This window comes from Sus scrofa, chromosome 2 (genome assembly GCF_054392235.1).
Source record: "Sus scrofa isolate SSC_HxYL_T2T_F1_AM1 chromosome 2, Sscrofa_HxYL_maternal_Yorkshire_Landrace_v2.0, whole genome shotgun sequence".
NCBI classification, from domain to species: Eukaryota; Metazoa; Chordata; class Mammalia; order Artiodactyla; family Suidae; genus Sus; species Sus scrofa.
Genome location: NC_139384.1, coordinates 108,209,251 through 108,223,066, shown reverse-complemented (window position 1 = coordinate 108,223,066; position 13,816 = coordinate 108,209,251). Strand labels below are relative to the sequence as shown.

Sequence of the window (13,816 nt, the reverse complement as noted above, 5' to 3'; positions counted from 1 at the left end):
GTCAATACCATGGCTCCTGAGGGGTATTTTTCATGTCTTTCTCACCCTACACAAAACCTCCTATCATCAAATTTCTTCATGCTCTGAAAAATTAATGAACAGAAACTTCATTAAAATGGGGTCGGGTGACCAGAAGAGGGAGCCCTCGTGCACTGTGGCAATAGCAGAGCCCAACAGGAAGAAGAAAGACTCCTCTTCTTTGCAGGCAAGGACTCAGCCAAAGAAGAGCCTTTGTTTGCTATAGTCCTCCCAACTTCCTTTTCCTCTCTATAAAAGGATTGCTGTTCCCTTTCTGTTGCGGGGGGTTGGGGGGGAATGCACGAGGCTCACCGTGGTTGCAGGCCTTGAATTTCAATTCTCTGCTGATCCCAAATAAACCCATCTTTGCTGGAGAAAATATCTAGCAGTCTGTTTCAGGTCAACGAGACAAAAAATGGAACAAAAATGATACCAGAGCCCCAGGAAAGATGACATGTGTACAGCTGTATGAGAGAGGAGCCCGGACAAAGGCGTGTGGCAGAAAGGGTTCATGGCCTCAGCAAAGGCTGAGTTTTGAGCCCTAGTTGGTTCTAGTTGGGCAAGTTGGGGCTGCTGAAAGCTACTGCTCAATAGCCAACTGAGGAGGGCCAACAGCAATAGGCTAAAGAGCTAGCAGGAGCCATGGTCCCCATATTTTCCTGTCTTGCCAAAGCCTTTGGTTACACTGGCTCTTACCTATTTATCAGTTGTCTAGAAGTGACTAATTTGTGATAATTTATCACAATTACTTTGAAATCTCTAATGAGCCATGTCAGAGCCTTCTCTGTAAATGATCTGGTTCCTATATAGACGAAATGTACAAAGGGTAGTTGTTAGGACTGAGATGTTTGACAAGGTAGCAATGAACCCAGACCATCACAGGTAATAGAGGTTGAGGTGGCATTTTAGAATTTTAAACCAGAAATGTGTTGCAAATACATATATATATATGTATATATTTGTTGTGTTGTGTATATATATAAAACATCAAAACCTTTTCTCTCTCTCTTTTTTTTTTTTTTTTTTTTTTTTTTTTGTCTTTTTGCTATTTCTTTGGGCCACTCCTGAGGCATATGGAGGTTCCCAGGCTAAGGGTCGAATTGGAGCTGTAGCTGCCAGCCTACGCCAGAGCCATAGCAACGCAGGATCTGAGCCGCGTCTGCAACGTACACCACAGCTCACGGCAAGGCCAGATCGTTAACCCACTGAGCAAGGGCAGGGACCGAACCTGCAACCTCATGGTTCCTAGTCGGATTCGTTAACCACTGCACCACGACAGGAACTCCCAAAACCTTTTCTCTTTTATCATGTGAAAATAATCTATCACTTTTTCTGTGCTTGTTTATATCTCCCATTTCTGTTTCTCATAATCTCAGTATTTAATTTTTCTAAGATTAATGACTAAACAGTAAAGGATGAATTAAGTCTAATTTTTATGTTCTACTACAATTTTTTTTTTTTTTTGCTTTTTAGGGCCTCACCCACAGCATATGGAGGTTCCCAGGCTAGGGGTCAAATCAGAGCTACAGCTGCCAGCCGATGCCACAGCCACAGCAAGGCAGGATCCAAGCAGCATCGGTGACCTACACCACAGTTCACAGCAACGCCAGATCCTTAACCCACTGAGAGAGGCCAGAGATCAAACCCACAACTCATGGTTACTAGTCGGATTCATTTCTGCTGCACCACAACGGCAACTCAAGCTATGAATTTTTTAAACCTTTATCTTCCTAAGTTAAATATTCTTCTTCCCCCCAAAGTCCATTTACAGAGGCTGGTATGTAAAACTTTGTAAGATCAGTAACACAGTTTCTATTTCTAAAGGCATAAGAGAACAAAAAAGCATCTCTCATAGTTAGGTCCAGATGATGCCAAGAGATAGTGTAGCATAGCTGGGTTGAGCAAACAGATAAATTTATTAATCTTTCATGTGTTTGCTTTCCTTATCTGGAGGAGATTTTTATAACACCTACTGCACAGACTTGTGTATGGATGGAATAAGAAAGTGAAGTCTGGTGCATAGTAAGTTTTCAATAACTGACAGAAAAAATAAATAAAATAAAACAACAATTTCCTACTCTAGCTGTATTTCAGATGCATTTGAGGAAGTTTATCTTGTGAGTTAACCAATCCAATATTGAAAACATTATGATGGTAATTATATGTAAACAATTTTACAAATTATAATTACATATTTAAAAGCATTTTCCCATTAAAATGTTTAAATAATTTCTTTTCATTGCTATAATGTAATTGTATCTCTCTTTAATATATCTGGGTATATTTTATACCCATAAAGAAAAGGATAGTAATTCCCTTTGTGGCTCAGCAGTTAGCGAACCCAACTAGGATCCATGAGGATGTGGGTTCGATCCTCACTCAGTGGGTTAAGGATCCAGTGTTGCCATGAGCTGTGGTGTAGGTCACAGATGCAGTTCAGATCCGGAGTTGCTGTGACTGTGGTGTAGGCCAGCATCTATAGCTCTGATTGGACCCCTAGCCTGCAAACCTCCATATGCTGCAGGTGCAGCCCTAAAATAGAAAAAAAAAAAAAAAAAAAAAAAGAAAAGAAAAGAAAGAAAAAAAAAGAATAAATGTAACTGCTAAAACCCTCTATCAAATGAATATTAAGATCAAGCAATAGCCAAGTGTATACATTACTTTCTAACAAATAGTCTCCTCTCCTTAAAACTCTAAATACACACAGTAGTATTTGGCTATATATATCGGTTTTTATTTTTATTATGGTCACATGTAATACCTATTACATTATTTAGCAAGGGGTAAATTAAGTACAATTTTATATCTTGTGGAAAATATTTTAAATCCTTATCTTGCCAATTTAAAAGTATTTTTCCCCAAGAAATCTGTTTACAAAACATTTACAGAAAATGCTGTCTGTAACTTTTTTAAAGATTAATAATAGTTTATATTTCTTAACAAGAAGCATGTCTGAGAACAGCTTTTCTCATATTTTAAAAGGAATTTCCCCATAAATCAGATACAAATGTGTATGGAATTTTTAATCCCTTAAGAACAGCTAATTAAATCTTTTTTTCTAGTTGCCTCTGGTTTAGGCACGCTGTGTGTGGCACTCCCGTGGTTTGTCATTTTGCTTTAATAGCAGGGGGAAGAAACGAGCACAGCTCAGTAACCACACTGCATATCAAAATGTCACCATGGCAGCATTTGTCCACTTGTCAGAGTCGTTCTGAAGTGCCTCAGCCATTCATTTTGTTGAATCAATATTGAAGCTTTTGAGATTTATTACTTGAGGTTTTGGAGCAGGCGAGGCAAACAAATCCTTCATTCCTAATATCAAGTTCTAGTTGGACCAAGACTATGATCTTTGTGGACACTTTACTTATGAGGATAGACTAAGTTTTCCACTCCGCATAATTATCTTGTAATAAGCTTGCATTTACATGCCTGATGGTACAGTGAAAAAGAATTTAAAGTTTCTAAAAACATTGTGTGGACTGCAGTAAACTTATCGAATGCTGAATTCAAATAGCAAATTTCCTGGGTGGTATGGTGGAGGAGGGTGGAAAGAGAGATTTTCTTTTGCTAGAAAAATCTTTAAATCTTTGATTTAAGATTCCTTAAACTCCATTTTTATATAGCCCATCTAGAAGCATAATTAAGAAGAACGAAGATAAGCATGTTATCTACTAAGTCTTTCTATTTACTAATGCCCACTTTCCCCTTCAGCAAATATCAAATTATAAAACTGATCTTTTTGATTTTAAGATACTGAGTTTTCTTCATTTTTTTTATAATTGCCTAAGTTCTAGTGGATAGGGTCACAAAATGAGTCTGAATTCTCAATGTAAACACTCACCATGTGCATTTTCATTTATCACTGGGCTAAACTCCGTGTAGAGCTCATCAGTACTGTCTAATGATGAAATTATGAGAAATTTTTATAAGTATGGATCAGCCTGGCAAACCCCGAAATGTCTCTGAGGCTTTATTGATTTATAGGGCAGGCTAACATGAGAGTGGGCAAGCTTGTCTTCATTATTCCTCCTATCCCATCTCTTCCCAGGGCATAGGAGTCTCCCCCTGAACATCTTATGACCTAGGCCAGTCCCACTAGGATCCACAAGGGATGCTGTGATGTGATTATCCTCAGTGGGGTGAGTCTACACCAGATAATCTGATGAAGTCATCTGTGATGGGTCATAGGATCTGCTCTCTCAGGACCTCCAAGTTCTACCCCCAAGGATGACTCCAAACTGAGGTAATGTTTGTTTTACCAATGGCTGCAAGCAAACAAAGCCACTGCAAACAAAGCTGCCACTGTCCACTTCCCACATGGGTGGGAAAATCAAGCCCAGGGGAAAGAGAGGTTTGACTGATGGAATGCTTGGGGATCATGCAGGGCCTTGCAAAGTGTCTATATGTGGGGGTGTCTGGTCTACTTAACACAGACATCGATGCTAACAGCTTCGAACTTAAGTTTAGAGTGCTTTACCTTGCAAACATCCAGTCAGCTTTCTTAACTTCAACAATTTCATAATAGCCGTAGGCATTTCAGCTCATCCTGAAATGCACGTGAGTATTCTCTGCAGTTTCTGGCTGGGTAATGAAAAAGTTTTTGAAGTAGATCATGATGCTATGGAACATTGTGCGTATACTTAATGCTGCTGGATTATATATGTCAAAAAGATTAAAATGGCAACGTTTATGTTATATTTATTTTACCACAACTTTTCAACATTAATAAAGTTATATATCAAAAGCCATTGAATTGTATATTTTAAATGGATAGATTGTATGGTATGTGAATTGTATCTCAAGAAACAGCTTTAAAGAAAGGAAAGTTAAAAAAGTATACTCTGTAGAAAGCTTCGGCGCTTTGTCTGTAGCTTGTATGTAAGTCAGGTCATATCAGAAAACTTACCCTGGAATTGTCTCACTTTTTGCAAACTCTAAATTCTTTTGAGGTTTTCTCTTTGTAGGGTTCTGAGAAAGAAACAGAAAATTTTCTTAAGATTGTACTTGAAAGATACTATGCAGACAAAACCAGCCTCAGCATTGTATTAGAGTAATCCCACATGGAATACTCCCAAACAAAATGGAAGTCTCTAATACTCCTTAGTCTTTCTTTTCTTTTTTCTTTTCTTTTTCTCTTATAAAAGCAAAGAAGTGAATTGTGAGTATTTTGTACAAGAAATGCTGAGCTGGTTAATTTTTGCTAATTATAAAATCACGGGTGGTCACAAGTTCAAAGAAAATCTTTCCCAAATAAAACCAATTATGAGCAGAGACTTTAACTGTGTCCCTTTATCCACTGCCAAAATTCAGTATCAATAGAACAGAATGTGAAAGCTGCAGCTTTGATATGAAAGGTACTGAAAGTATTCATCTTTTGGTAGTTGTTCTGCCACCATATGGAAGGAAATAAAAGAAGAAAAAATTATGTAGCATCAACTTGAATTATGCAATGAGACAAAAGGAAAAGCAAATCATAACCAGATGTGTCTATGCATACGATTTTATTATAAAAATTTCCTTTGATATCACCAGGCACCCAACACACTCTACTAGTAGTGTAAAGTAATTGAAAATAATATAAAAGAAAAAATTTAGACTAACACACATTACCATTCACTTACAGAAGGGAAATAGCAAATGTCTTTAAAGCTTCAGTATTAGGCTGAACCGCATGAAATTGATATTTTCTTATGTTAAAACAGTCAATGACAAAATCATTGCATAATAGTAATTTTATATAATTCAATCTAATACACAGTTCTCCTCCTACTTTAAAATGGCAGTTTATTCTGTTCTTTATCACCATCATTTGAGAGAATAAAGGACCATGCATTTAATTTTACATAATTTATTTAATTTTAAATTATTTAACATTTTTAGTCTTTTTCTATGGAAAGATTCCCTAAATACATGAATCAATTAATGTTCCCTTTCGTCCTTTAATTAATAAATATTTTAAAAGTAGGATACACTCAACTACATACTTAAAATTTTCCACTGGTCACTCCAGCTTGACTTTGTGAAGGTGCTCCAGCTCAGATTCAATCTTTGGCCTGGGAACTTCCATATGCTGCAGGCGATAGCTGAAAAAAAAAAAAAAAAAAAAAAGATACCACACTGGAAGTTCCCTTGTGATGCAGCAGGTTAAAGATCCAGCATTGTCATTGAAGCAGCTCAGGTCACTGCTGTGGTGTGAGTTTGATCCCTGGGCCAGGAACATTCACATGGCACATGCGTGGCAAAAAGGAAAAAAGCTACCACACTGAAGAGATATAGCTAGAAGGATGAAGTGACCCCTAGCAAGACGATTTTCGATGACATAGGAGAAGGCAAGGATGGAAGGTTAATTATCAGTGGCCTGCCTGGGGAAACACAGCCCACCCATGCTGGGGATCCCCGTAGATGAGAAGAGAATCTTCAAAGAACTCATTCAGTTTGAAAGAAACTTTCTTTACCTCTGTATATCTCTTTGTCTGCTTTTCAACCCTCAAGGGGCCATAAAGGAGGACAGTGAAAAGGGTTAAGTCTGGGAGTTGGGAGGAATCAGGAAAAAGAATGACCATGCCCTCTTTCTCCATTGTAGGCTTTACAACCTTAACCAGACTTAAGAAGGCACAGATTGGCTTGCAAGGCTAAAATGAGAGGCAGGTTAAGCTTTGCTTATACTGTCTGAGAATAAGACCATTTGTTAGTAATTGAAAATGAATGTAAAACGGGATCCACCCAAGATTTCATCCTGGGACAAAAAGAATGATTAACAGTGCAGCTTTAACAAGTCTCAGTGGTAAGAAAGAACAGAATTCAGTTAATTCAATAAACTGGCTATATTGGTATTGAGCCCCTTTTCAGTATTTCCCCTTAGGTTAATCTTACACTGGAGTCTGGAAAACAACTTCATTCTCAGTCACTTTCAGGCTGCCTCTGATCTTTGACTTTAAGTTAGGAGGAATTGTTTAATGGTTATTCTTCTCCTGGGAAATGTCCACAACTGTGTGCTGAGCAGTTTTCTGAACTGCAAACAGTGTGGCCTGCAAACAGAACTTTTTCAGTTGTTGGATGGAGTAGACTATCATGACAACATGATATTTTTTGGTAGAACCATCCAAATCCTGCCCCTACAGTGGGAGCCAATTACAGTTGCACCACAGCAGAAACTCTGAGGTATGGTATCTTTAAACAATGGAGACTCTCTCCTGTTCACAACTAGCCCTCAGAACACCATACCCTTGCCATTACTCTGACTTCAGACCAGGGTCAAGCTCACCTTTTGACTTTTTCAGAATGAGTCAAATACCAGTCTCTATTTCCCTCAAACTCCATGTCCAGTTCTCTAAGTGATTCTCTGACTCTCTACCACTTTTGCCTGAGGTGGTAGAAGTGGAACGTATAGCAGTGCTCTCTAAAGGAATTCTTACCACAGACCTCAAGATTCATCTCCTGGCCTCCACTTACATACCCTGAAGGTACCTGATAAGAACCACAAAATCAGTCACAATGTTAATTAGCGATTAATCTTGTAGATTCTAGAACTGAGTTCGGAACTCTGCTCTACTATTTACTAGCAATATGACCTTAGACAAAATACTTAATCTTTCAGCATCCTTATGTACAAAGTACTGAAACCCATAAGAAATACAAGAAATACCTACAGCATAAATTGTTTTAAAATTCAGTGTGTTAAGTACTTAGAAAAGTACCTGATCACGAATAATGAGGCAAACCAACATCATATGCCTTCTGATGCTATGCACTGAGAAATACCCAACATCACCCATGTAGGACCCTTACTGCTCAACATTTGAGCTGAATCTAATCATGAGAAAACAATCAAACAAATCCAAAGTGCGATATAGTCTGTAAAACAATTATATCTCACTTTTTTCAAAAATATCAAAGTCATGTAAGATTTAAAAAAATTGAGATAGGGGAGGAGAGCCGGAGAATTCATAGAATTAAAAGAAACAGAAGAGACATGAGAACTAAATGCAAAGTATGAACCTTGATTAAATCTTGGATCTCATTCTGAAATAAATAAATAAACACAAAAAGAAAATCAGATAAAAGACAGAATCAGGACAATCTTGGATGTCTAAGTATAAACTGAATATTAGAGAATAAGATTGTATCAGTATTAGATTTCTTGAGTGATAGTTATGGTGTGGTTATACAGAAGAATATCTTTGTTCTTAGGAGACGTATGCTGAGGTATGTAAGGGATGAAGTACCATTAAATCTGTAACTTATTCTCAAATTGTTCTTCAAAACGTTATATTAAAAATAAAAATAATAGGGAGTTTCCATTGTGGCTCAGCAGGTTACAAACCTAACTAGTACCCAGGAGGATGTGGGTTCAATCGCTGGCCTCACAGAGTGGGGTAAGGATCTGGCATTGCCACAAACTGCTATGTAGGTCACAGACCCAGCTTAGATTTGGCACTGCTGTGGCTGTGGCGTAGGCTGGCACTTGCAGCTCTGATTCAACTCCTAGCCTGTGAATTTCCATAGGCCACAGATGTGGCCCTAAAAAAATAAATAATTAAATTAAATTTTTAAAAAATAGGAAGTTCCCTTGTGGAAGCAGGTTAAGGATCTGAGGTTGCCATAGCTGTGGTACAGGCTGCAAATGTGGTCTGGGTTCAGACCCTGCCCTGGGAACTTCCACATGTCAGGGCATGGCCAGATTAATTAATTAATTAATTAATTGAAATTAAAAAATAATAGTGCCATACACATAATGAATCTCTTAGAATAATACCTGGCTAATGAGCAATCCATAAATTATGTATTATTAGCATAGATACCTAGACAACAGGAAGAAATCACATTTAAAATTATTATACATTTATCAAAATGAATTAATGTACTGAATTGTGAATTTCCTTATACCTTCTATACCTACCACTCACTATTCCTTAGCCCAACAGTCATCTTTAACTACTCTTCTCTCTTCAGACCATGCTTAACTTCTAATAATATAATATAAAGTACGTTTTGGTAGTTAATGTAATCAGAAGAATTTTTTTCAGTTATGCTTTAATCTGTTTTTGTTTTTTGTTTTTGCTTTTCAGGCCACACCTTCGGCATATGGAAGTTCCCAGTCTAGAGGTCAAATTGGAGCTATAGCTGCCAGCCTACACCATAGCCACAGCAATGAGGGATCCGAGCTGCATCTTCGACATACACACAGCTCATAGCAATGCCAGATTCTTAACCCGCTGAGCAACACCAGGGATTGAACCTGGATTCTCATGGATACTAGTTGGGTTCATTTCTGCTGAATCACAAGGGGAATTCCATATGCTTTAATCTGTAATATTTAGATTCACAACTGATTTATATTAGAAAAACTTTGTACCTTAAAATTCACATAGTAACTTGACTTAGATACTTTTGATTTTCAAATCTTTTAGAGTCATAACTCCTTTACTCTCTTAAAAATTGAGGATTTAAGGAGTTCCCCTTGTGGCTCAGCAGGTTAAGAACTTGACACAGTGTCCATGAGGATGCCCATTCAATTCCTGGCCTTCCTCAGTGGGTTAATGATTGGCATCACCACAGGCTTTGCTGTGGCTGTGGGGTAGGCCTGCAACTGCAGCTCTAATCTGACCCCTAGCCCAGAAACTTCCATATGCTGCAGGTGTGGCCCTATAAAGGAAAGAATAAATGAGGATTCAGGCTTTTAATTATTGTGATTATAGGTACAAATATTTATAAAATTAAAAATTAAAACTAAGAACAATTAAAAATATATATTAATTCAATTAAAAATAAACTCATTTCACATTAACATAAATGTTTATTTTTATGAAAAATGTAGTTCAACCAAAAAAAATTTTTTTGGCTGCACCAGCAGCGTGTGGAAATTCCCAGGCCAGAGGTCAAACCCATACCACAGCAGTGACTTGAGCTACTGCAATGAGAACGCTGGAGCCATAACCCACTGCACCACAAGGGAAATCACCCAAAAAATTTTTAGTGAGATCAGTGGCATCATTTACCATTTTACTATCTCTTTAATAGTTGGCTTAATAGAAGATAGTTGTACTCTTTTTCTTGATAATTGTGGTAAGGAGTTCCCCTCGTGGCTCAATGGAAATGAATTTGACTAGTCTCCTTGAGGACGTGGGTTTGATCCCTGGCCTTGCTCAGCAAGCAGGTTAAGGATCCAGCGTTGCCATGGGCTGTAGTATAAGTTGCAGGTGCTGTGGCAATGGCATAGCTCAGATTCACTGTGGCTATGGCTAAGGCATAGCTCGGATTCGACCCCTAGCCTGGGAACATCCATATGTCATGGGTATGGCCCTGAAAAGCCACACACACACACACACACACACACACACACACACACAATAATAATTGTTGTGGTAAATAGACATAACATATAATTTACTATTTTAAATGTTTTCAAGTGTATGATTTAGTGACATTTAGTACTTTCACAGTGTTGTGCAACCATTGTCACTATCTAGTTCCAGAACATTTTGAGGACCCCAGTAGGAAAATCTATACCCATTAAGCAGGCACTTCCTGTGACTCGCTTCTCCTAGGTCCTGACAACAAGCAATCTGTTTATGTCGCTATATATTTGTCTATTTTGGATATTACATACAGAATCATACACTATGCTTAAATGATGGAAGCCAGACATGTTTTCAAGATTCATCCATGTTGTAGCATATATTCAGTACTTCATTTCTTTTTCTGGCTGAATAATATTCAGTTGTATATGTATACCACATTTGTTTCTTCATTTACCTGTTGATGGACATATGGGTTGTTTCTACCTTTTGGTTATCATGAATCATGCTGTAATGAACATTCATTTACAAGTTTTTGTTTGAATACCTGTTTTCAGTTCTCCTGAGTATATAATTAGGAGTAAAATTGCTGAGTCATACATTAACGCTATTTTTCACTTTTTGAAGAATTACCATATTGCTTCCCATAGGAGTTTCCATTTACATTCTCCCCAGCAATTTATGAAGATTCCAATTTCTCTGCATCTTTGCCAATATTTGTTATTTTCTGTTTTGAAAATCATGGCCAACCTAGTGCTTATGTAGTACATCTTGTGGTTTTTTACTTGCATTTCTCAAATGACTAACGATGTTGAGCACCTTTTCGCATGCATTTGACTATTTGTATATCTTCTTTTGAGAAATATGTATTCAAATCCCCATTTTTAAATTGACTGTTTCTCTTTTTGTTGTTAAACTGTAAGAGTTCGTTATATATTTTACATACTAGACCAGCTGTATGATTTACAAATATTTTCTCTTATTCTATAGGGTGTCTTTTCACTCTCTTGATAGTGTCTTGATGCCCAAAAGTTTTTAATTTTAATAAAGTCCAACTTATCTATTTTTCCTTTGTTGCTTGTGCTTTTGTGTCATATCTTTAAAAACTATCACCAAATTGAAAACGTGAAGATTTATGCTTATGTCTTTTTCTAGGATTTTCTATTGCTTTAGCTCTTACACATTATATTGATCCATGTCGAATTAGTTTTTGTCTTTTTTGTTGTTGTTGTTGTTGTTGTTGTTGCTATTTCTTGGGCCGCTCCAGCGGCATATGGAGGTTCCCAGGCTAGGAGTTGAATCGGAGCTGTAGCCACCGGCCTACGCCAGACCCACAGCAACGCGGGATCCGAGTCGCGTCTGCAACCTACACCACAGCTCACGGCAACGCCGGATCGTTAACCCACTGAGCAAGGGCAGGGACCGAACCCGCAACCTCATGGTTCCTAGTCGGATTCGTTAACCACTGCGCCACGACGGGAACTCCTCGAATTAGTTTTTATACATAGTATGAGGCAAAGGTATAGCTTCATTCTTTTGTATATGGATATCCAGCTGTCCCATCACCATTTGATGAAGAGATTCTTTCTTTATAGAATGGTCTTAACACCTTTGTCGAAAATCAATTGATTATAAATTTAACTAGGTCTCATTTGTTTATTTTTTCTCCTATTTCCTTTGCTTTAGGAGACAGAACCAAAAAAAAATTATGATTTAAGTCAAAGAGTTTTCTGTCTATATTGTCCTGTAGGAGTTTTATGGTTTCTAGTCTTAAATTTAGATTTTTAATCCATTTTGTGTTAGAGAATGTTCTAATTTCATCCTTTTACATGTAGCTCTGCAGTTTTCCCAGAATCATTTTTTTACAATACCATCCTTTCTATATTTTACATTCTAGTCTCCTTTGTTGTAGATTAATTGACCATAAGTATATGGGTTTACTTCTGGGCTTTCTATCCTGTTCCATTGGTCTATGCGTCTGTTTTTGTGCCAGTATAATATTGTTCTAATAACTGTAGCTTTGTAGTATAGTCTGAAGTCAGGGTACATGATTCCTCCAGCTCCGTTCTTCTTTCTCAAGACTATTTTTGCTATTCAGGCTCTTTTGTGTCTTTATACAAATTTTTAAATTATTTTTTTCTAAGTCAGTGAAAAATGCCATTAGTATTTTGATAAGGATTGCATTAAATCTGTAGAATTGCCTTGGGTAGTACGGCCATTTTAACATTGTTAATTCTTCCAATCCAAGAATGTGGTATATCTTTCTATCTATTTGTGTCATCTTCAATATCTTATAGTTTTTGGAGTACAGGTCTTTTCCTTCTTAGGTAGGTTTATTTCTTTCACACAGCAAAAGGAAAACATTGAGAAAATAAAAAGACAATCTATTAAATGGGAGAAAAATTTGTAAATGATATGAATGATAAGGGGTTAATATCCACAATATAAAAGCACTTCATACAATTCAAGATAAATTTAAAAAACAATCCAATTTAAAAGTAGGCAGAAGATCTGAACAGACATTTTTCCAAGCAGGAAATGCAGATGACCAATAGGCACATGAAAAGATGTTCAACATCACTAACCATCAAGGAAAGGAAAATCAGAACTACAATGAGATATCACCTCATACCTGTCAGAATGGCTATCATCAAAAAGAATACAAATAACAAACATTGGTAAGGATGTAGAGAAAAAAGAGCCCTGTACACTGTTACTGGGAATGGAAACTGGCACAGCCACTGTGGAAAATAATACGGAGGCTTCTGAAGAAACTAAAAATAGAGCTACTATATGATTCATCAATTCCACTCCTGGATATTGATCAGAAAAAATAAAAGCACAAATTCAAAGAGATATGTGCACCCCCATATTCATAGCAGCATTATTTACAACTGCCAAGATATGGAAACAACCTAAGTGTCTGTCAACAGATGAATGGATAAACAAGATGTGGTACACATGCAAATATCCACACACAATGGAATACTACTCATCCATAAAATAGAATGAAATTTTGTCATTTGCAGCAACATGGATGGACTTGGAAGGTATTATGCTGAGTGAAATAAGCCAGAGAGAGAAAGAAAAATACTGTATGACATCACGTATATGTAATCTAAAAGCTATAATGTATTAGTAAATATAACAAAAAAGAGTAGACATACAGATATAGAGAACAAACTAATAATTACCAGTGAGGAGAAGGAAGGGCTAGGGGATTAGAAGGTACAAATTATTATGTATAAAACAAGCTACAAGGATATATTGTACAACACAGGTAATATAACCAATATTTTATAATGACTATAAGTGGAGTATGACCTTTAAAAATTGTGAAACACTACATTTTACAACTGTAGTCCACTGATTATGTCTATTCTTAGGTCAATACAACACTGGATTAATGTAGCTCTATTTTAGGTGTTGAAATTAAGAAGTATGATGGGGGAGTCCCCATCGTGGTGCAGTGGAAATGAATCGAGCTAGGAATGATGAGG

The 13,816-nt window shown here is 37.0% G+C and overlaps 1 protein-coding gene across 1 annotated transcript in view; it reads right to left on the bottom strand.

The window, feature by feature from the left end:
• Positions 1 to 4,423: 4,423 nt before the first annotated feature.
• The window catches only part of LOC146405639 (uncharacterized), a 21,407-nt gene continuing 12,014 nt past the window's right edge, over positions 4,424 to 13,816 (bottom strand). The window contains exons 3-4 of the mRNA XM_085011720.1: positions 4,925 to 4,986; positions 4,424 to 4,599 (exon numbers count right to left, since the gene is read on the bottom strand). Of these exons, the coding sequence (XP_084867846.1) occupies positions 4,560 to 4,599; positions 4,925 to 4,986 (102 nt within the window). The 3' untranslated portion in view covers positions 4,424 to 4,559. The remainder of the gene's footprint in view (positions 4,600 to 4,924; positions 4,987 to 13,816) is intronic.